At 42.4% G+C, this 22,275-nt stretch overlaps 1 protein-coding gene across 5 annotated transcripts in view; it reads left to right on the top strand.

Annotated features, from left to right (window-relative positions):
• Positions 1 to 2,713: 2,713 nt before the first annotated feature.
• The window catches only part of GPCPD1 (glycerophosphocholine phosphodiesterase 1), a 36,117-nt gene continuing 16,555 nt past the window's right edge, over positions 2,714 to 22,275 (top strand). For 2 of the 5 annotated variants that reach the window (XM_072331110.1, XM_072331112.1), the window contains exons 1-7: positions 2,714 to 2,916; positions 9,823 to 9,908; positions 11,746 to 11,830; positions 12,622 to 12,706; positions 18,822 to 18,897; positions 20,929 to 20,970; positions 22,127 to 22,250. In XM_072331110.1, coding sequence (XP_072187211.1) covers positions 9,860 to 9,908; positions 11,746 to 11,830; positions 12,622 to 12,706; positions 18,822 to 18,897; positions 20,929 to 20,970; positions 22,127 to 22,250 — 461 coding nt within the window. In that variant the 5' untranslated portion in view covers positions 2,714 to 2,916; positions 9,823 to 9,859. Of the gene's footprint in view, positions 2,917 to 3,225; positions 3,309 to 9,822; positions 9,909 to 11,745; positions 11,831 to 12,621; positions 12,707 to 18,821; positions 18,898 to 20,928; positions 20,971 to 22,126; positions 22,251 to 22,275 lie in introns of those variants that run through there. The other 3 variants (XM_072331113.1, XM_072331111.1, XM_072331114.1) reach the window with 3 other exon arrangements.

The raw sequence follows: 22,275 nt of genomic DNA on the forward strand, positions 1-22,275 counted from the left end.
GTGTAAGTTGTTCAGATTTCACATTAGGTAACAACACAGCAATATTCTCAGTGCCAGGAAAAAAGGTCACAAGGGAATTTTCAAGAATAAGGATTAAAAAAATAGCATCATTCCTAACTGGATTCTGCATGCCTAATGCTGGGCATCCATTTGCATATTATTACAAGCTATTTTTATTCACAGGGCCCCAGGAAGACTGCAGTAAAATAAGGACTGCAGTTCATCAAGATATACACAGCTCTCGTCAGCCACAAGCACAGGTGGCAGTAGATCTACTTCACTGGAATTAATCATGCAAACTGTAATTGAAGGAGGGAGCACATATAATTTGGAGTTCAAAATGTTTATAACTGCTCACATTATGAATGAAGCTTGATTTGTAGGTTGAGCCTTAAGTTCTGACAGCAGAAGAAAATACCACATAGGCTATAGAAATGGCTGGAGAAGAGGTACATAAAACCTCAGAGGTATTTTCCTACTGCCTACTTGGAATAGGTTTGCTAGTATATTCTATACATGAGACCTTATTTCCCACACTTGGTCTTTTGTCAATAGTTGCAAAAAAGACTGCATTAGTGCTCTTGGCCTTCTGAATCAGCACACCCTCAAGGCTGCACTGATAATCTGCCTGCAGCTCAGCCTTAGCCCCACTTCATGCCCTGTGTCATGCCTTGGGGCAAGGTGCAGTTTTTAGTGTAAGTTTCCCAGTGCTCAGGGAGACTGCATGCACAGGGCATCGTTTTGCTCGTTCACTCCTGCACAGAGAATTCTTCACCACAGAACCATCACAGGAACAAAGTGGCCTGCCACACACTACTGGTTGAATTCTCCTAGTAACTTCTTAAACCACTAGAGTAGGAAGGGGAAGACAAGCATGCACACATTTGTGGGTAGACAGCTTGTGTTCGCACACTTCAGATTAACTTTGTACCCTCGTCTTTCTGAATCTCCTTGGGAACTTTTGCAAACACCAACAGGTTGCAATGAGGGGCTGTGGAGTCTCCTCTGGATGTATTCAAGATCAGCCTGGACACTTTCCCACATACGCTGCTGTACAGAACCTGCTTTAGCAGCAGGTTGGACTCGATGATCCCCAGATTTCCCCACAGGCCCCTACAATTCTGTGATATTAAACCCCGCTTCCTTTGTTTTCATTTTGTTGCTAGGTAAGTAAGAAAAGCACAGTATCAACCTTCACTTTTTGAACAGGAGCTCAAGAAAAGTTCTAAAACCTCACCTATGCACTCTTATAGTTTTATACAGTACGTAGAGTTTATACAATACGAGGAGTGGCTGAGGCTTGTTTGCCATAACACAGCAAAGCGTGACCTTATCTGTTCTAACCATATTGCAAGCAGTTCCTTACGTGTGCACTTCCTCACCCTCCTAATGTTGACTTTTTTCATGTCCAGGCTGGACATAACAGCGTTTCCTATTCCACCCCTTTCCTCTTTGCTCTGTTTTACACTGAGTACAAGCCTAATCATCCTTCTTAATTACCTGGTTTTGTTTTGTTCAGTAAGGCCAAGGAGTCCTACATTGGAATTACTGACAGGAATAATGTTATTGAAAGTTCTATTTCAGTGAAAAGCTTCAGAGCAAGGCAAGGCAGGGATCTCACAGCCGGAGAAAAAGAGAGTACACAACTTGCCTCAGACCTACTGATGCAGCCGTGGTAACATGAATTGTTCAGAGAAATTAATCATCAAGCTAAACAAAATTTCTTCCCTTTGAAAAGCCTTATTAATTACAGAATGGAGAACGTCATCTCAGATTCTGTCAGCTCGAGTCATCTGCAGAAGATTAGCTTTTCAAAGTTGCCATGACAAATTATGCTGTTTGGAATCAGCTGTCGCTCTTAATGCGACGTAACAATTGCTACCGCATTTATTCACTTGGAAAGAATGCTAAGCCAGCGAAGATATCCCAACAGCTAAAACATGGTTTGTTTGAAAGAACGTCAGCTTTCTGCTGCAATCAACCACTTCAGTTTACAAGGAAGAAAATAAACCCTCAAAGCACTTCAATTCTGATGAATGATATCAGGAGGGAGATTCAGCCCTTAATGAAATTAATACATTAATGTTTCCTGAATCCAATTAGAGTTTAACTGGCAATTTTTGGCCATACTGAATTACTGCAGGAAATGCAGTGATAGCTTTGGCAGGATAGGGATATCTTCACTTGTAGCTGCCAACAAAGGTTCAGCAGTACAGCTTCATGGCATGATGCTGGCAGTGCAGCAGAAGGCCCACTTAAGATCTTTAACACAACGAAGCTCGTTTCAAAGCATTCAGCTTGTCTTGTTCTGACGTTTGTTTCTTCCTTTCAGCAGGGCGCTCTGATTGCGCAGCACTCACACCAGGACCTCAGCAGCTCACAAAGAAGTAACAGCAGGCGAATTCTGACATTAGGATTCATTTACCAGATTCATTTTCCTCACAACATGTGGGTCGTCGGCCAGAAATGGCTGACAGACACACCGGAGGGGACGACTGAGCGGAAAACGGCCGTCTGTATGTCTATGGAACAGCACAGAATGGAACACGAGCCCACCCAACCCGCAGCCCCCCCAGCTGACAGCAGCCCCCTCAAGCAGCACCGAGTTCCTTAGCGATTGATGCACGCCCTGTTGGCCCCGCCCCCGGGATACCCCGCGGCTTCTCATTGGCTGCGGCAGGCAGCGGACCGAACGCGGGCGTCGGTGAGGTGACGTCACAGGGACAGTTCCGCCCGGCCCCGCGTTCCGCTGCGGCGGAGGGCAGCTGACAGCGCTCCACGGCCGCGCCGCCGCCCCGCCCCCTGCCCCGCGCTGTCAGGCGGCCCCGGGCAGCGGCGGCGGCAGGAGGAGGGGCAGGGAGTGCGGGCGGCGAACGTGCAAAGAGGGCGGAGAGCCTGGAGCCGCGCCTGGGGCAGGTCGGTCGGCCGGCGTCGGCTGGGCCGGGGAGGGGGACGCGGCCGATCCGCGCGAGGGGGTTGGGGGGGACACCGAGGGCAGAGAGAGAGCTGGCCGGGGAGCAGCGTGGCAGCGTCGGCCGCTCCTAGAGGATACAGGCTGGGGAGCGAGGGCTGCCGGCGCCTCGACGTGCGCACGGCTGGAGAAGCCCCCCCCGCCCCGCGCGGCCCCCCGGGGCTTTCGAGGAAAGGGCACGGCCTCCTCTGCCCTTCCGGGCGGCTTCTCATTGGCTGCGTCCAGTAAGGGGGCGGGGCCGAGGCGGCCGCGGCGTCACGTGGGCTGCCCCGCCTCGCGCCGCGCCTCCTCTGCCTGCTGCGGCCGGGGGCGGCTGGAACCGGTTGGCGGGTGCGAGGTGAGGGCGCGCGCGGGGGGCGGCCGTTGGCGCTGAGGAGAGGGGCGGCCGGGGGAGCGGGGAGCGGCGCCGCTCTTCTGTTCGCTCTTTTAGTCCGCGGCTCCCCCTGTCAGGGCGTCGATCCCGGCAGGGCGCTGGCGGCGCGCCGCTCTCCGTGACATTTCTCGTGTTGGACGTCCTGGCATCGCCGCGTTGAGCAGAAGCCGCTCCCCGCGGTGTCTCGCCGTGCCTCTCGTCCTGCGGGAGGATTCAGGCTCCTGGAGGCGGCGTGCCTTTGTGGCGGAGCGGGAGCTGCGGGGGGCAGCTTATGGCCGGGGGCAGCTTATGGCCATTCCTTACGGGTTTTGTTCAAGAACTTGGTCTAAAAAGGCGCTATGGCGTGGCTGAGGCAGAAGAGTCCCCCGCACGGATGGGTGTTTATGGAATGCTGCAGGCCCTTACGTTCCCGTTACTTAAAGCAGGTGTTTTTTGTGTGCCAGAGAGCGATCTTGAGTCTGATTGTTAGGGCTGGCTTGGCCTTGTAAGGAATAAATACTGAAATGAGGATCTGGGGGAGATTTTCACTATTAATATAGAGTAACCTGATGCTCTTTCAGTAACGGCACTCAGGCATTGCCTCTCCCAGTGCCAGCCTGCCTTGGTAATGCAATTCCTGCCTTTGGGACAGAGCAGTGCAGCTGCATCACCCGGGCAAGTTTGTTTTCTGTCCGCTGCTCATACTGCAATGCAGCAGGGAGCTGCTGACTTTGTAGCACGTCGGGGGGGCCGGCAAAACCTGCTGGCTGTGCGTGTGGGCATGAAGGAGCTGGGGCTGTAATATTGAATCCTCATCTGGCTGTCTTCTTGACAAGCATGTCCCCCCCCTTCTGAAATGCTGGTACTAGTGAGCTGTGTCATAAAACGAAGTGGTGATGGTTGGCTACTTGAAATTTATTCTATGCTGTGCTGATACAAGCAGCAAAGTCTGTTCTCTGTTAAGTTTTAATTGTGTGTGAATAGATGCCATGCAAATCCGGGCTGTGGTGCCCTGCGCTGACCCCGCTCTGGCCAACGTGCGCTCAGCTGTCAGACAGCTTGGCTGCGACTGGGGCACCTTCCCCTTGACCTGAGCTGTTCCTCTGCTTGGCATTGATAAGTCCCACTAGCGTGTGCTTTTAAGGTGGAGAGTGTGCTTAAAACAAGGGGTGTACGAAGCACAGCCTTGTGGATCTTGCTCTTTTGCTCTGAGTATGCAAAGCAGCAGCAGTGCTTTGAAATAATGGAGTTTATGCGTACTTTTTGCATTGGCCTGCATTGGTTGGTTTGGTGAGGGAGTGTATGCTGAATTGTTTGAAGGAGCCTCTTTGTACACAGACTGACTGCTGTTCTGCAGAGAACTAAGTAAATTCAGTCATATAGTGGTTAAAAATATTCTTAAGGACTGGATGACTTGAGATATTGAAGTACGTTGTGGGATTATCATGGTACCTGGCTCTCTAATTTCGGTGTTATCTGTCAAGGGTCAACATATCCTATGATCTAGGCCATCTAGCATCCAGGAGCTTAAGTTGGTTTGGTTCACGGCTCATTAGATGCATGAAAAGGAATGTAGTTTACGAAGCTGGATTCTCCCCTTACACTGGAAGAACAGCATCTTGCTTCTTTTATCTTAAAGGTTATTTTGTGAGTTCTTATTTTCAACAGAGGACCTTCATTTATACCTTGCCCCTCCCTTTAGAAAGCTAATGTCTTTTTCCAGAGAGTTGGTCTATTTCTTTTCTGTTTCCCTATTAGAATCACAAAATGGTTTGGGTTGGGAGGGACCTTAATGCCCACAACGCAGTCCCAACCCCCAGCCATGGGCAGGGCTGTCTCCTCAGCTCAGGCTGCCCAGGGCCTCACCTGACCTGGCCTGGAGCACCTCCAGGGATGGGGCACCACAGCTTCTCTGGGCAGTGCCAGGGCCTCACTGCCCTCTGAGTAGGGAATTTCTTCCTAATGTCTACCCCAGATTTTCCCTTCTTTTCAATTTGAAGCCATTCCTCCTCGTCCTCTCACTGTCGACCCCTGCATGAAGTCAGCCCCCCTCATGTACTGTAATGCTGCAGTGAGGTCACTACAGGCTGAACAAGCCCATCTCCCTCAGCCTGTATTTGTAAGACAGGTGCTCCAGCCCTCTGGTCACCTTTGTGGCCTCCTCTGGACTCTCTCCAACAGCTCCACATGTTTCCTGAGCTGAGGGCCTTGATGCAGTACTCCAGATGGGGCCTTGCAAAGGCAGAGCAGAGGGGAGCAATCCTTTTCCTCTCCCTGCAGCCAACCCTCTGTTGATACAGCCCAGGGTAATGTTGGCCTTGTGGGCTCCAAGCGCACACTGCTGGCTCGTACCCAGCTTTTGTCCACCCTTAAGTCCTTTCCTGCAGGGCTGCTTCCAGTGAGTTCTGCCTGTATCTGTACTCATGTCTGGGATTGCTCCGACTCAAGATTTCAGTATGTACTTTCCTGCTACTGATCACTGCACCCAACCATTCTGCAGCACTTACAGACATCTCATGGTTGATAAAGTCAATGTTTTATTCATTCTTCGTTTATGCAGTTGCCTAAAATGGTTCCTGCCTGAGATATGGGTGGGAAAAAAACCATAATTTAGAGACTTAGGAGTCTGGAGGCCTCCATGAGGGTGGGAGGGAGTGGAGGAGGAGGAAAATCATGTCATCTTTCAAGCCTGTCTTGTTGTCCTGCGGGTGCTGAAGTCAGAGCCTCTCAATCCCATTGGAGTTGTTATTGCAAATCATTTAGCTTTATGAATGCTATGAATTTCAATGAGTCTCAAATTTGTTCAGTATTTGTAAGCTAGGATATTATGTTTCAGGATTGTCCCGGATTACTTGGTGTACGTTTATATAAGTCTGAAATACTGAGTACAAGATGTGCGGTGGAAAGCAGCCAATACCTTTTGAAATACTTGAATAAGGTGTGCAGCTCTGAATTCACTGGAAAGCTTAAGGAAGTAAGTGGTAGTGGTGGGGGGGTGGCAGAGAGATACCTCTACTACTGCTCAAGTCGTGAAGGGCTTGGTGTGCTCCAGAACCATAACCCAGACTTCAGACTTTGAATTATTGAACTCCGTGTTCTGGTATGTTTTGACTACAACTGAAATTTATCTCGGTCTTCCCCATCTGTGATGATATCCCTGAGCTTTGCTACCTTATTTGTAGAGGAAAGCTATATTTTGTGATCCATTAATAGTTGATTGCGTAGTAGAAGAGAAGCACTAAATGTTATGTTTCTCTTCTCCCAAGTGCTCGTAGTGGCTCTTTTTCTGTCACTTCCCAAAGTGATCCTTCTAGAATGAGGAGAGCTTGCAGACTGTATTTCAGGCCACTCCAGGTGTCCATGAGGAACATGGAAATGTTTACAGGCTATGTTAGAACAAAGAGTACAGTTTTTCTTTTCCATTCAACATGCACATTGCTGTGCCTGAGGCCTTCGTTGCCTTTCTTGTGGGTGCATGAGGGAACGAAAGCAGTTCTCTGAAACTGCAGGATTCCTGGTTCCAAGAGGAGAACTTGGTCTCCTAACAAGGGAACCGAGGCTGCAAACAGCCACCAGGCTGTTGATCTTGCCCCTGGCCTGGAAGACCTGCAGATAGCCTGTTGTACTGTGGGGCTGAGTGATGGGCAGGGTTCTTTGAGTCAGACTTTGGAAGGCGGATCAGTTGGGCTTAAGGCTCAGTACTGCTGCTGTGCTGTCACCATCTCCTTGGGGAGCCTCCAGAAGCTGTGGAAGGTACTGCTTTGCAAAGGGGGGGTGATGAGGGAATAGAGCCGTGATGTGGTGGGAGAAAGAGCTTGTTTCTGTTCTGAAAGTAAGAATCTCAAGGTGAAGAAACACATTTTTGATGAGAAGTGCTGATAGGATTGCTGGTGTGTATGTCTGCTGGGTAGGACTTGCATTTCCCTGAGTAAGTGGCTGCGATTCATTGCAGCGTTCACTGCTCCCCTGCACAAGGGGTTAGCTGCAGCACCCCTAAAAGCCAGCTGAAGGGAGGGGGTGGGTCACAGGATGGGAGCCAGTTGTTTGCACCCCAAGCTGGCATTGACTTGCATGTGGTTTTAGCAGATGTAAATTCAGCTTTAATGGTGTTGTTTGTAAATGGTGGTTGTGCACGATCATAAATCTATTGAGCTGAATTGGTTAATATTTGCTAATTAGAAAACGTGTAACTTTTTTTTCTTATTACAAAGCTGTTCCAACTTCCTACGTTACCCTTGAATGGACAGTAACACCCTTTCTGGGCTTTACCTTCTCCCCAGGAGCAGAGGAGTTTGCTGTTCCTCCTTACCTTTAGTGAGTCGCTATTGAAGGCTTGAAAGCACATAGGGTGTAGAACATGGGCTGTCAGCTCACCTCCTGCTCACGGAATCTGAGTATTTTATCTGTGCTTTCTTGCCACTTCCCTCTAGGAGCAGAGTTCAGTCATCCCAGGTGCAGAACTCAGTTTTCCCAGGAGCAGTCATAACTGGACAGTTAAACCTCTGTGCTTTAGGAAATTAAAGTGTTTTTTGCATCGTTGTAGGTGTGAGTTGATATACAACAGTTTTGATTTATGACCAAAAAGCAGATTTCTACTGAAATACAGTTGTGGAGTGAGCTTAGGTTATTTCTTCTTTACTGTGCTGGCATTCAGTGCTCTGCTGGAGTAGACAATTGTTTAAAACAAGAGGTAGTGCTGTAGGCATGAACTCATGCTTGAGTGCGGTGATGTGAACTGGACTTTTCTCGTCTGGCTGTGTGTCCCTTGGGCAGGCTGGGAAGGACTTGGAGATAAAAGGCCCCTTAAGCAGAACTGTGCATGCTTTATAAATGGAGTCTATTAAAATTGCTTACAGTTGGTTACTGTTGCGTAGAAAAGCAATACTGTTTAGTTAGTCATTTTTTAAAGCCCACAGATATAGGTACAGGTACACAGAATTCTTACAACACCAAGTGAAATGATTTATAGATTTGATAAGAGTCAGATTTTCCATAAGAGTGGGTGGGTGGTTAATTTGGAGCGGGATAGACGTGCTGGTTTGGGGTTTTGTTTTTGTCAGGCTCAATTTTGAGTCACGTTGCGTGAGCTGTGGAAATAAGTTTGTTACATGCCGAAAGCCTGTTCTGACCTTAGGGAACTGGGTTCAGGCCTTAGCTGACAGCTGCCTGTTTTGTAGCTTTGGCCAAATGACTTTTGCCTGCTTCATTTCCCCTTTGGCGCTTTGCAATTAAAGGGTGTCTGAGCAAGGACAGCGTGCAAACCCAGCCAAGGCCGTGAGCCAGCCAGTGTCCTTATAAACACACTAATGGCTTGTATGTTCTGCTTCAAAGTGAACCTTTTGTCTCATACAGCACCAGTTTTGAAGCCACAGATTTATTTTTGGCACTGAAACGCTGCATTTTAACCTTCTCCTGTCTATAAATAGCTGCCAAAAATAAGTACTGGAGCGTGTTGCTGTTAATATACAGACCACCTAATGCAGGCCCGTCCAACCCGCTGCTCAGCGCAGCTCGTATTGCCCTGCACGGTTCTGGTGGAGGCTCTGCCCCACCAAGTGGCCCAGTGTGAGTGTGCGCCCATCACTCACAGCAGCCACACAGCTGTGTGCGGTTGGTGCTGGCTGGACCGAAACCCACTTGTGGGTTTGTTGCAGGGCAGCGCTGACCGAGTTTTGGTAGGTGATTGCATGCAGTGTGATACGTGAGCTGAACACAGGCCTGAACAGCAAAAAATACACAGCTGTGCTTTTTGTTTTGATGAAGGAATGTGAGAATGGATCGCTGAAAAAATCATCAAGTTTTTGAGAGCATTTGAGAGCAGCTGTTTTCAAAGATGAAGTACAGGAAAAGCAAAATGTCACTGGAAATCTGACAAACACCCAAGAACTCACTCAGAATTGTAACCCAGACCGATGAACTGGGCTTGTTGCATTGGGTCACAAAAGTAAGATCAGACATCCCGCTAGTGTTAGGTTGTTGTTACCCTCTTTTTATTTAAAAAAAAAAACAAACCCAAAAACAAAACAAAACAAACTAAAAACCTTTTGTTATTTATATGAATTATAAGATATGTATCTTAAATGTGGCCCAAGACCGTTTCTTCTCACTCAGTGCAGCCCAGGCAAACCAAAAGGTAGGACATATACAACCTAGTGGTGCAGGTGTGACCAAACTCATAGATGACATCTGCTCCTCATGCAACTTCTGAAGTGTACTTAATTCCAGCATCAGTACTTCACCTTGTTTGTTTTTTTTACAGCCATGTTACTTGCGGAGCTTAAATGCAGAATGAGGTGGCCTATTTAGGAGCATAGTTAGTTATAACTTGTATATACATATAAAAACTGAATCCCAAGACTCTTATGTGTTGCATGATATCGATATTTGTAAATGTTGTTGGTTTCAGTTGTCTTTGTGTGTTTCCTCTTCCATAGAACAAGCAAAAGATATAGTATGTTATTTCTGAAATGTAGTTGTTTTTTTTTCTCTCTTACTATAGGAGATTTCAACTTTCCTAAGGCAAAAATTCTGCAAGTATGACCTCATCTCAAGTGACTTTTGAAGTGAGAGGACCATCAGTACCAGGTACCCCAGTCATAACCTACCATAAGCTTTCCTTTTGCTATTGTAGAACTAGCAAAAAACGGATTAAAAGACCATTCAAAGGCTGTCAGTTCTAGTATCAAAGTAACTTATTGTAAAATACCTCAAATAAATTTCATGTGGAAGTACAAACAATTGCATAGTGTGGTACTAATTTTGTTGCTCATTCAAATAGTTACAGTACTTTAGAATTAGCATTCTGTCTCTAGTAGCTTCTTACTCAACTAGGAGTATTTACATTCCAGGCTCTGATAGTTAGGCATGCATTGACGTCTTCATTCTGTTTTTTTACTGCTCTTTGTCCCTGTTGAAAGCTCTGTGTAATGAGGCGTGACCTCTACTGGGTGCTAAGGGCAGAAAGACACTGCAGCTGAGTTTGGTATTCCACCATACTTAATTGAAAAGAAACCTCTGACAGTCCTTCAGCTGATCACTACAGAGCTGCTCGTTCCTAAGTTACATTTAAGTTCTATCCTGCAGTGGTTGCCTCGCACCCTGAAGTGTGAGATTTTGGCTGATGTTGTATTTCTACCTAGTGTTACAACAGATAGTTCTGTTTATAGAGAAGCACCTTAAAAATAAATAGATACGCTCCATGTCTCAGTAGCATTTGGTAACAGAAAGTTGTTAGGTTTGAGTCCCTGTTTAACTCACAGAATAACTACTGATAATAGCTTCGCTTTCTGTTTTCAGCAAAATTTTCTGGCTTTTAAAATAATGTTTGTTTTTTTATTTATTATTAACCTTGCAAATGTCTCTAACCTCTGCTGCAGTACTTACTGAGAACCAGTCTGAGCTTAGAAATGTTACCAGTTCCTTACAGTATAGAAGTATTTCCATAGCAGCTTTAGATTTCCTGTGGGGTCCCTCCTGTTTCAGCTGTGTTCCTTAGAGAAGGAGAATCAGAGCTAGGCTAACCTGGAGTCTATGCTTGACTTGGATACGGGAACTAAAACTTTCCATGTTTTATTAGCAGTATTTGTTAAATATGTAGAACTTTTTGTCATTCTTTGCTTTGTTACAATGAGGAAGACTTATTTTTGTGTGTGTAATGTAATTTCATGTTCTGCTGAGATGTATAAATAGTTCAAACCCTTCCTCTTGTATTATTACCTTGCATTTTTCAATCCCATATCAGGGCTTGTATCACTTAACTACCTACGTTTGTTATGCCCTCATGATGTGAAAATCAGCCGTATGGAATTATTGCTATCTAGACATTAACAAAAAAATCATAACAAAATTGAAAACTTTTTAATAAGCAATAAGACCTTTAAAACAGGGTAATTTTATTTCACACAGGAATTAAGCTGTAGTTTTGCCTTGGGAATGATGCTATCAGCCTCCAGTTGTGCCTGCTTCTGAATTAATTCATATGAATTTTAGAAAATTACTGATTTTTGATGTATTAGTGTATGTGTGTGCATACATATTTGTGGTTATATATTCACACGTGTGTGTTTGTATGTGACCATTTCATTTTTACAAAAGGCATTTCCCAGTGAGAATTTGGCCTTTGCACATTTCCAAAGACTGATTTGAATGGTGTTAATGTAGGAAAATTTGGGTGTCAACCTTCGTAGGAGTTTGGGTTGTTTGTAGTGCCTCTCAGTGATGTCGTTGTGATAGAAATAAAGACACTGTTGTAATTTTGAGCAGGAGGGGATAAGACTTCTTGGAACCAAAAAAGAAGCTTGGATGAGTGAGCCTGCTGCATGCATTAAAATGTACATATTCAGCCATGTAGACTGTGTGTAGTAGTTCCATGTAGGCTGGAGTTATGATAACCATGGTTTTAATTCTGTCTGTTCATTTCCAGGGGAGGTTTTTGCAATATGTGGGAGCTGCAGTGCTTTGGGAAGCTGGAATCCACAAGCTGCAGTCGTCCTCCAGACTGATGACTGGTAGGCTGCTTTTAATTTTGAAATCTAGAGCAACAAATTGATTCTGGCTCTGAGTTTATCAACTATCAGGCTACATAAGAGTGTGTTTAAGAGAATGTTTAACTTTGGTATGCTTGTCTAGTTACAAATGATGCTTCTACCAACGGGAGTGACACATTTCAGAAGCACAGTTGTAGACACTTCTAATAAGAGGTTGCTATGGATAACTCAGTCATGTAATGATGCAAACACCAAATTGTGGGAGATGTTTACTTTCTTCCTTACCTGTACAAGCACTTATTGTGCTGTAGGCGGGTGGGGAAAAAGATCCTAGTTTGAATGCTAAAACTTCTGTGTGATTTGTGTTCATGTGAATATGAGCTTATATGAAGGCAGTGTAGCACTTCAGAGGACTTCAGTATTTCCTTAAAATGTCTGAAATAAAGAAGTAATAGAGTACGAAGTAACCTCTAAAGAGCATTAAGCCTCACCAACTGTTTTGAATACCATAGTGCAAACTCCGTTTTGTCATCAGAGTTGCAAGAAATACCAGCGTATTTGCGTGTTACTTCTGTGCTATTTCTGGGATAGATTATTGTACTAACTTAAAGCAAACAAAAAACACACCTGAGAAGCTACAAGCGTACTCGGTAAGGAGAGCTGTATTCCAAACAAATGTTTTCAGTCTCTATTACTAAACCTTTTTTTTCTTTTTTTAAGATGGCAGTAGAGCTGTTAAGCTAAAATAATGTTTAGAATGTTGGATCAAACATCAGAGAACTGAAGAGTTTTTGAACTTGTTATTTTCACAGTGAATTATGGAAAGCTACTATAGAGCTTCCTAGAGGAGTTCCTGTTAAGTATCGATATTTTAAAGGGTACTTCTTAGAACCTAAGGTATGTGCAACCTTTTCTGTTTTAATTTGACTCATTTTCTGTGAAAAATGTCTTCATTTGAAGTAAAAAGAATTTTCTGAGTTAAATCTCAGGTTATAGAAAGAACTGTTAAATTGCAACATAAGAAACATCAAAATACTTGTGGAAATGCAAGCAACTCACTTCATGAAATGCCTAACTGCTTTTGGTTAACTTTATTTTAGAGAAAACGTCTTTTGTCTTTACCTGCTGTTAGTGCTTTTTGAAAATACCAGGGATAATGAAATGCCTGAGACTGTTTTAATAGCTGAAGCAGTACAGAGGAGTTTTCACTGAATATGGGGTAGGGCTATAACAACTTTTACACTGAAAATGAAATAGAGATTTCTTAAGACAAGGTTCTCTAGCATGAAAACAAGCAGTAGCAGGAGAAAGTGTGAGCAGGTTTTACCTTACTACAGCTTTAAAACTTAAATGCAGATTTTTGTGGTGCAGTGTAAGGTGGATTAACTTGCTCTTGTGGTGTGCAATTAGCACATTTATCTCTCTGAGTAGATAGATGGGGCATCCCAGTGTTAGAAAACACTTAGTTCTCTAAGTTTGTATAGGTATTTGTACAGTGTTCAAGGCTAGGCTGGATGGAGCTTTAAACAGCATGTTCCCTAGTGGAAGGTGTCCCAGCTCATGGCAAGAGAGGTGGAACCAGATGATCTTTAAGGTACCTTCCTTTGGTTCTGTGATTTGCATGGCTTGACCAAAGAGACACTGATGTGTTGGTACGGGTATGGACGTCCAAGCTGTGTGAGTAGAATGTTTGGAGTAGTATGCTGGGCTGTAGATAAGGTAGTTGGATGGAACTCTTTCATCTTCAGATTAGTGATGAGACTGAAAGGTGTCCAGAAAAAATGTCAGACTAACCTGGAAAGATAAGCAGCTGTTCTTCAGCTGTTTCCTTTATTATAAATGACAACTGCAATAAATGTAATACATCTTTGCTGTCTTGCTTACTCTGTGAATGTCTCGTAGGTGTTTACCTTGAACTTTAGTTTTTGTTTGAAATCAAGTTTATGACTGCTAAGCTCTCAGTGTGGAAAGGAGTTGTATGATTATCTGGTTTGGTGTTTTGTTTGTTCTTTATATTTTAAATTACTGTCAAGAGCGTCTGAGGTCAGCGAGGCTCAGTAACTTCCACTGAAAAAGTATCTGACAGAGGCGTCATGAAAGTACTCCATGATTTGAAATGGGTACTGATTTGAAATGAGGCATAAGACTGCTCTGCTTTTCATTACAGCACATACAGTGGTATAGTCTGAAAGTCATGGTTTTATTGTTACTGTGTGGGAAAAGAAGGGAAGGTCAGTAATAGTTGTTTTTGTGTTGTTTAGTTTTTGAGGCTGAAAGTAGATCTGTCTTTCCTGATTTACCAGCTATGATGGGACTCTTCTGTTTCTTGTAAATGCCCTTAAGTTTAAAATGTAAACAAAGCCACGTGAAAAAAAGTACGTTTAGTGAGAGCAAATTGGCAGAAAATGTGCTCATAGACAAAGTTTGCTTTAACATTTGAAAAAGTTTACAATATGTATTGGTGAGTGTGTTTCTTTAAGTAGGTGCTCTGTATCGTGCACGCTTTTTGTACCGTGTGATGCAGAGTCTGCCAAGGTAAGTATGAATTTTATGCAATAACAGCATAAAGAGCTACTGTATAAAAAAGGAAGCCAAAACACCCTACGAAAGCAAAGTACGTGAATTGCCTGGGTACGTGGTTATCTACTTAGCAGTCTCTAACCTGTACCCATTAATTCTGCAGTACCACAGGACTTCACTTTAAAAGAAATAGCCTTCAGCAGCTGGTACTTCTGCCCCTCACTATGTCCTTTCTACATCTATAGATACAGATATACATAGGTGTTTGTTTTTTTTGTAGAACTATAAAAATCAGAGTCCTTTGGTTCTAACGGGAATGTAATATGAAACACGGTGCACATAAGACAGGATTACTTCATCATTAACAACCCTGATAAGGATAAGATGCTTCTAAATGAAATTATTCTGAATGTTTGTTTCAGTGAATGTGTTTTATTATACATAGAATGTGATTAATTTCTTAAGCTTGCTATATGTGGTCCTTCAGACCCTGTTAACATTTTGTGAGTGCAAATCTATGTCACAGTCTGTAGCTGGATAACTTAAATATATGTCTAGTTTTAATTACATGTTGAAGTCTGAATGTGAATTTACACTAAGTAACTGAGTGAATGATGCTGAAAGGCAGATCCAGTTCAGATTACTGTTCCCTTTGATTCTCTAAGAGCTGCATCCTTGATAATGCTTGACATGAAGAATCACGCTGATACGGGTGTGTGTTGGCAAAGTGGAAGTGATGTGTGTTTACACAGGAATGATTTCAGGCTAGATGTGAAAATGCACATGATGATTTGTGCTTTGGAGTTGGAAAAAGATGGGAAAAGTATTTTTCTCACCTCCCTTTAAAAAATAGTAATGATTTAGGTATGTTCTGTCAGCTGTTTCTGCTTGAAAGGTAGTACGATGTTGTGAGAAGTTTTGTTGCTTTGCATTGAAGCATTTTGATGTTAACATGATAATGGCTATGTAAACAGATACTTAAAACAAAAATGTATGGACTATTTTAGGAGTCCATATATGAATGTATACACAAAGAACATTTTACTGTAGAATTGGTACAAGTCTTGAATCCTAAATAGAAGAGCTTTTATTGTTATAAACATTCTAATGATAATGAGTAATCCTAATTTTTTTTAAGTAAATAAATGCATTGGATAAAATAAGACAGTAATTTAAATTGTTTAGCTCAGATTTTTGTATCAATACAGTGCCAGTTACTTTTCTGTACCAATCTTCCTATCTTATGTATACTTTCTTACTGACTGGGGAGGGAAAACCACCTGCATACCTTGTTTCAAATTCAAGTCTAGGGAATGTTATGCATTTTAGGATGACTTTTTGATAGATATTGTTTGCATGGTGCATGCTTGAAAACCTTAGTTAAGTTAACACAGTATTTTGTTCAGTAATTCTCTATGTGCTTTTCCAACAGTAAGTAATAATGTAAGTTTAGGGTTATTTCCTTGAAGGAAACTGCAATAGTTATCTGCCTGTGTAGGGGAACTTTTCAGATTGAGTTGATGAATGTGTTTCATAGCCGAGTATTGCTTGATGAAGGATATTTCAGATGAGACCTGTTAGCTTTTCTAAAATGTAAGAAGTCGAGTTTGTGTAGTGCTTGGAGTGCAGTAACCAGGGTGAAGGGGTAGGTTCAGGCTCAGTCATTTGCTTAATAGTCAAGCGCCTCAGAACACCTCTTGCCAGATGATTAACCCATGGTTAACCTAGGGTGACAAAGGAGCACTGCTGCCAGGACTGAGCTGAGGTGGAAAGTTGTGCATTAAATATTATGGGAAGTGTTATAGCTATAGGATCTCTAGTTGGCCTATGATGTGGCAGGTGATGTGAAGACGCAGTTGCCTTGTGAAGTTAGTGACATTGGCTGTAAAGCTGTGGTGGTTTGGTTTTGTGCCTAATTGTTGTGTCTTACGTAGTACAGAAATCTGGAGATACAGCATTGGGAGAATAAGACTGATTTGTTTGTAATTTCGTTTTCTTGAAGTAGATTAGCATCCTTGAGATACAGTTTTAAGAAGTTTAGCCATAAGGTGCATCTTGTTAAATGTTCTTGTGATCTCCTGCATGGATTTATTCGGTCCAGTTCTAAGATCACCTTGTTTTTCTTCATGTCTACTCTGTTGCGTAGTCTTGGATCAGGAATCCTGGAACTTGCCTCCTAAATTCTCACTAAATAAAAATAACTATTTTAAAAACCAAAAGGCAAATGGATTTGCTGTTTTAATTTTTAACTGTGTCCCTGCCATGCAGTGCTGCTCTGTGTAACGTCAGTGTACTGCCCACAGGGATGACATGTCCCACCTGGGGACGTGTCATTTAAGCTACTGCTTGGACAACCTGACTTCTTCAGTACCGTATTGATACTGTGGATGCTGCTGACACATCTGTATTCTGCTGTAAGCTGATCCAAACTAAACTGTTGTTCAGATGTCACTGTATATAATTGGAATTGCATCAGTACTCCAACCTCACTTTAACGGTGACTTCCATTGGCTGTAATTAAAACATCTTAGAGGCATTTCAATAAGTTGCAGCTAAGCACCAAGTCTGAGCAGGGGTTGTGAGGGTGCAGTCATGTCTGTGCCCATTCACTACCTCCTTGCTAGGCTTCACTTAGTATGGAAGGTATTGTGGGATTAAGTGTGTAACCATCCCATTGTGTCCCTTTCGGGGGTTGAAGTTCAGTGCTGTGTATCCAGTGTGTTGTGCTTGTTCTGGAAATAATATTATTCAAATTCTTTCATGATTTTAGTGCCTAAGAGTTAAATGTGGAATTACGGTAGTGTATTTTACCCTTTCAGAAATAAGCTGGCGTTGTATTTTAGTGCAGTGTGTGCATTGCTTCTACAAGTAGTAGCCTTTGCCTGCCTTCTGTAGGAAACAGCCTAATGCGTGTTAGGGCAGGTTTGTGTTCCCCAGCATTGCAAAGTGCAGGCTCTGCAGCTTTCCATGGGAGCTGCTGCTGGAGAGCAGCACAGCGTTAGGAAACATTGGTAGTTAGGACATGCTGGCAAACAGAGGTTTCGGCTTTGAAAATGGAGATTGTGACATACAAAGATGAGGCTGTGAAAAGTGGGGAAGGAAACCTGTCATAACTTCCTTTTCTACAAGTCCATAAGAGCACGTAATCTGGCAACAGCCAAGAAAAGGGGAACTGAAACTGCTCTGTAGCTGGAATAAACTGAGAACAACAGTGTCATCTTATTTATGTTTACATGTATCATGCCCTTAAAGCAAAACTTCAAACATTTGCATTTTATTCTGATTTGGTTATTGCACACTTTCGAATTGGCTAGAAAATTTGGTTAGGTTAAAAGCATTTTGATGTAGGTCAAGAAATCCCATCAGCTGCTTAAGAAGTAAGTGGGCTGTAAGATAGCAGAGCTGGGTATTGGAATGCTTTGTGGAGCTGGAAGCTTGTTTGGATGTGCCTCTTGAGCTGAAATCTGTTCAAGCAAGAACCTGCAGTACTGGGACAAGTTGGCATTGAAGTTGGTATGAGCGAGGTGAGCAGTAGCTGGTCTTTCTGGAAATAAGAGTTACCCAGACCACTGAAAGGACAAACTGCAGCTGTTTGACAGCAGCTTTCACTGATAGTGACAGCCCTGCAATGTTAGGGCAAGCAAACAGCTTCCCAGGGTGGCTGAGCTGGAAATTGGGATGTTCTTCCTGTCGATATTCATTAGCTACATTGAGGTTTGAACCTAGAAAGCATTTAGAATTTTACAAACTCTAGGCTATTTGTCAACAAAAGATTTTTTTTTTCTTGTAAAATAACCTAATTTATTCTGCTTCAAACATAGGCCTGCAGGGGGCTTTGTTGCTGGTCAGTGGCACAGTATCAGTGTATTCTTCCTCCCGAGGCAGCCAGATTCCAGTTACTTAGGCTTTAACTGGATGGTAGAGTGTCTGTTTTTCTGTACCTCAGCTTGTGTAACTGTTGTATGTAGACTTGGAATGAGTTGAGTAAGTCTGGGGGGAGAACTGACCCAGTAGCTTCTAATTGAAGAGTGGATTTGCTGTTTCAAACTGTGGAGATAGAGCTTATATGGGTTCTGTTTATGAATTGTAGTCATAGAAAATGTACCTGATGAGTTCACCCACAGATACTGTTTCGGATGGGATTTTTTGTTGTTTGTATCCAAAGGAGACCACAGTAGTTCAGGATAGTACTTGTAAGCAGTAAAGATGTAGTAGTTCTGTCTCATGTCACCACTCTGTTGGACTTTTGACAAGTTTTGTTGTATGTAGTGTGACCTGGCTTATCAGATAGCGGCAGTGGCAGCAGCAGTTGTAAGGGGTAAGAACCAAGCTGACTTCTTTTTCCTTTATTTCATTCTCTCTCTTTCTCTTTCACTCTCCTCGTCCTTTTAAACCTGTAATTTAAGTTCACAACCATCCCAAAGAGCTTCATGGGTAGAAAATCAGATATAACAAAAGAAATTATTGTAGACATTTAACTTTTAAATTACAGACTATCGATGGTCCCTGCGAAGTCATAGTTCACACGTGGGAGACTCATCTACAACCACGATCAATTACCCCTTTAGGTATGGGCATAAACTGCATCTGTTTGAGGCATATGCATAAGATTGCTAATATGCTGCACATTGGTTTAGAGGGATTGATAATTATAGATATAAGATAGTTAAATTTATTAATGTTTTGGAGGTATAAGCTTTTCTTTGCACAACATGGACCTTACTCTCAAAAAAAACCAAACCCTATCTATATATATATGTATATATATATATATGAATAAGTGACTTAAAAATGAAATGGGTGTGAAATTCTTTGCTGCCATCCCTAAGATGTGGACTGCTTTTGTTTTTGGGTTTTTTTTTGCTTTTTTTTTTTTTTCTTTTGAACTTATATTGCAATTCCTTTTTTCTAAGCTTAATTCTTTGAGACTAAGGATCCATTTTCTTAAAACCTTTTTGTCCCTCCCAGAGAATGTGGGGAGGGGGAGGGCATGAATTCACCGCTGGTTTTGTTTAAATGCTCTATTACTAGTCAAAATTGTAATTTAAAAAAAAAAAAAAAAAGAGGCTTCTTTAATGAAGTAAAATGAATGAATTGATCTGGCTAATTTATATGGTGATTTAGCACAAAAATGTATTTTGCTGGAAGCAAGAGTGGCATGTGGATCTGCATACAAGCTCCTAATGCTTTTCTAAGGTGGGAGAATTTGGGTGTTTTGATGGTGTTTAAGTGATAACCTTTGAATGTAGCTTGTAATTTAGATCTTTAATGCTGCGTAGAATGGCATGTTCTGTGCACTGTTCCTTCTGGAATATGAGAAATGTTATTTTTCTCCGCACTTCTCCACACAGAGTATTTGTCTATTGTGTATCTTCTGATTCATTGAAAGAATACATCTTTTATAAAGAAGATGGTATTAAAGAAACTTAATAATTAATAATGCATGATCACTGTTGTTGTTTTTTGTCTTATTTCTATTGAATTAATGCAGCTAAGTGTTTGTATTCCTGTATCAAGTTATTTCTATGTTTTTCAGTAATTAATTAGGGTAGCAGTTCCCCCTCTCAGGGTTTGTGCTCCATCTCTAAATTCAGATAACCCCGTTCCATACCATCAGGGTATTTTTTTTCCAACTAACACTCAGTACTTTTTATCTTTTTAGTGAATGAATTAATGTCAAAAATATTTCCTGCAGATTTCTATGCTTAGGGTGCTCGGTACTTTCTTTAACAGAACATGAAGCTAAAATAAGATTTAATCACAGAAGCTAGATCTCCCACGTCTCCATGAAAATAGGGGCTTCCTTCCTAAGCAGTCTTTAAGAAAATGCAGCAAAACCAGGATGTTATTATGATCCTGAATTATTGGTTGATCATTAATAAAAATGTAGGACAGGAATATGATTCCTCCTTGAAAAAGTCAGGGTTAATGGCTGTAGCAACAAGATTTTATTAAGTCTTGTAAGAAACTCATGGCTTGTGTATGCTACTGCAATTCTGTTAGTGCTGGTGAGTTCACCCAGTGCCTGATGATTTCAGCTATTAAAGCTGCAGAAAGGATTAAAAGTAACTGTGAAATGAGTATTTTGATTCTTTCATCCTAGAATAGGTTTCTGTCACATGAGCAGAATAAGCACTTTGATTGCGACTAACTTGATTAATGAGCTTTGACTGTAAGCATGCAGGAGAACAGCTTTCTTGTATGTTTGCAAGAAATTGTAAGGACTTGGACAAGAACATCACCATAGGTTCTAGTGGGAGGTAGATGATGTCAGCAGACTACTGCAGCTAACTGTGAAATTAAGCAGCTTTCTAGATTTTTCTCAGTTCAGATTAGCTCAGTTAAAGCACAGATCTTAGGGCATTTTTTGGCTTGATGGGCTTTTCTTGTAGAACCTGTGAAATGCATGAAGTTGGAAAAAACTCGATAGAAGGTTGCAATAAACGTGCTTATTTTTTGTTTCCATTTTTTGTACTTTTTATTAGATAGGCTCTTTAGAAACAAAGTGGAAAAGTAGAGTTAAACTTTGCAACGATTCCTACTGGTGTTGATACTGATTAGTGTCTTTGGTTCTGTTTTTCCCCTCGTTTCAATTCTAGAAAATGAAATGACCATTGACGATGGATACTTTGGAATTCATAGTAAGTGAAATATACTGATCTTCACTGTGTGTTTAACTTTGACTAGGTTAAGCATGAAAAGCATGTGAAATAATTAGTTTAGACCTGGATTTTCTGTTTTATTAAAGAGCTGAGGGACTGTCAGCATCCTGGCATTGGATAAAATTTATGAACTCTAGGCTCTAAGTGTATTTTAGAACTACGGGATAGGCTGCTGCTGCTACTAGCCTTCTCTTTAAAACTACTGTAGAAAGAACTCTTGTTGAGTTGGAGAATCACACTAAATATACACAATCTGCCTCTTCAGTTATGCACATCACTGCCAACACTTCTCAGGTTCAAATGTGATGCTCCTGTGCGTGCATGTGTGTTGCTTTTGCAGTTAAAACCCATTTCTCTTTTAATGCTCTGTCCCTTGGCACCCGTGTTAACTCTATTATGTCCTATGCATTTTGTCTCAAAGCTCTTCTGTGTTCTTTCACATCCCTACCAGAGGTAATGTATTGTTAGGAACTCTTCAAAACTGTGGCATCTACTTTGTCACTTGGTCTGGTGGCTTGTGCTTCCTGGCCATCCTCCTTTGTAGACTTTCCTTCTGATGGTGAGGCTGAGGATTCTTCTCTGTGCTTTTTCCCCACTGTATCTGTTGCTATATTCTGTCCTCCAGGCTTATGCTGCTTTACTGGCCTTGCTTGTGATGATGCTTCTATCTCAATTGAAACAAGAAGTTTTGAATTGCTTTTGAACTCACAGTTTCTGTCAGTGGTGATTCACGTACTGAGAAGTCCCAGGACATGGGACTGTTTTGTATACCTTTGGAGGAGACATAGCTGTTGATGTTCTAAATGCACTCAGTACGGAAGCCCTCAGTGCTTTCCTTTGGACAGTTCACATGTGAAGCTGGCGTGGATCAGTGTTCCCATTTGTTTCCTTTAAAAAACAGTGAACATCTACATACATCAACATCTGTTGCCTGTTTTAGGTAGCTTGGAAAAGACAAATAAAAGGATGTGCACAGCAATTGCTTTGGGAATACTACTGAGTAAAGCTGATAGAGGAGGATTGGCTGGAAGATGGTGCCAGAGGAACTGCATTTATATTTAGCTACCTACGTTCTATAGAAATTACAGAAGCTTTTAAGGTGCCTTTCTAATGGCTATTGTTCAATTCTGAACAGATGGCATTGAAACTGTGGATTCCGGGTGGCTGACCTGTCAAACAGAAATACGATTACGTCTGCATTATTCTGAGAAGTCCCCTGTGATGATATCAAAGAAGAAATTCAAAACATCGAGGTTTAGGTAAGAGCCTGCTCATCTTGTTTAG

This window comes from Excalfactoria chinensis, chromosome 3 (assembly GCF_039878825.1).
Source record: "Excalfactoria chinensis isolate bCotChi1 chromosome 3, bCotChi1.hap2, whole genome shotgun sequence".
In the NCBI taxonomy this organism is placed as follows: Eukaryota; Metazoa; Chordata; class Aves; order Galliformes; family Phasianidae; genus Excalfactoria; species Excalfactoria chinensis.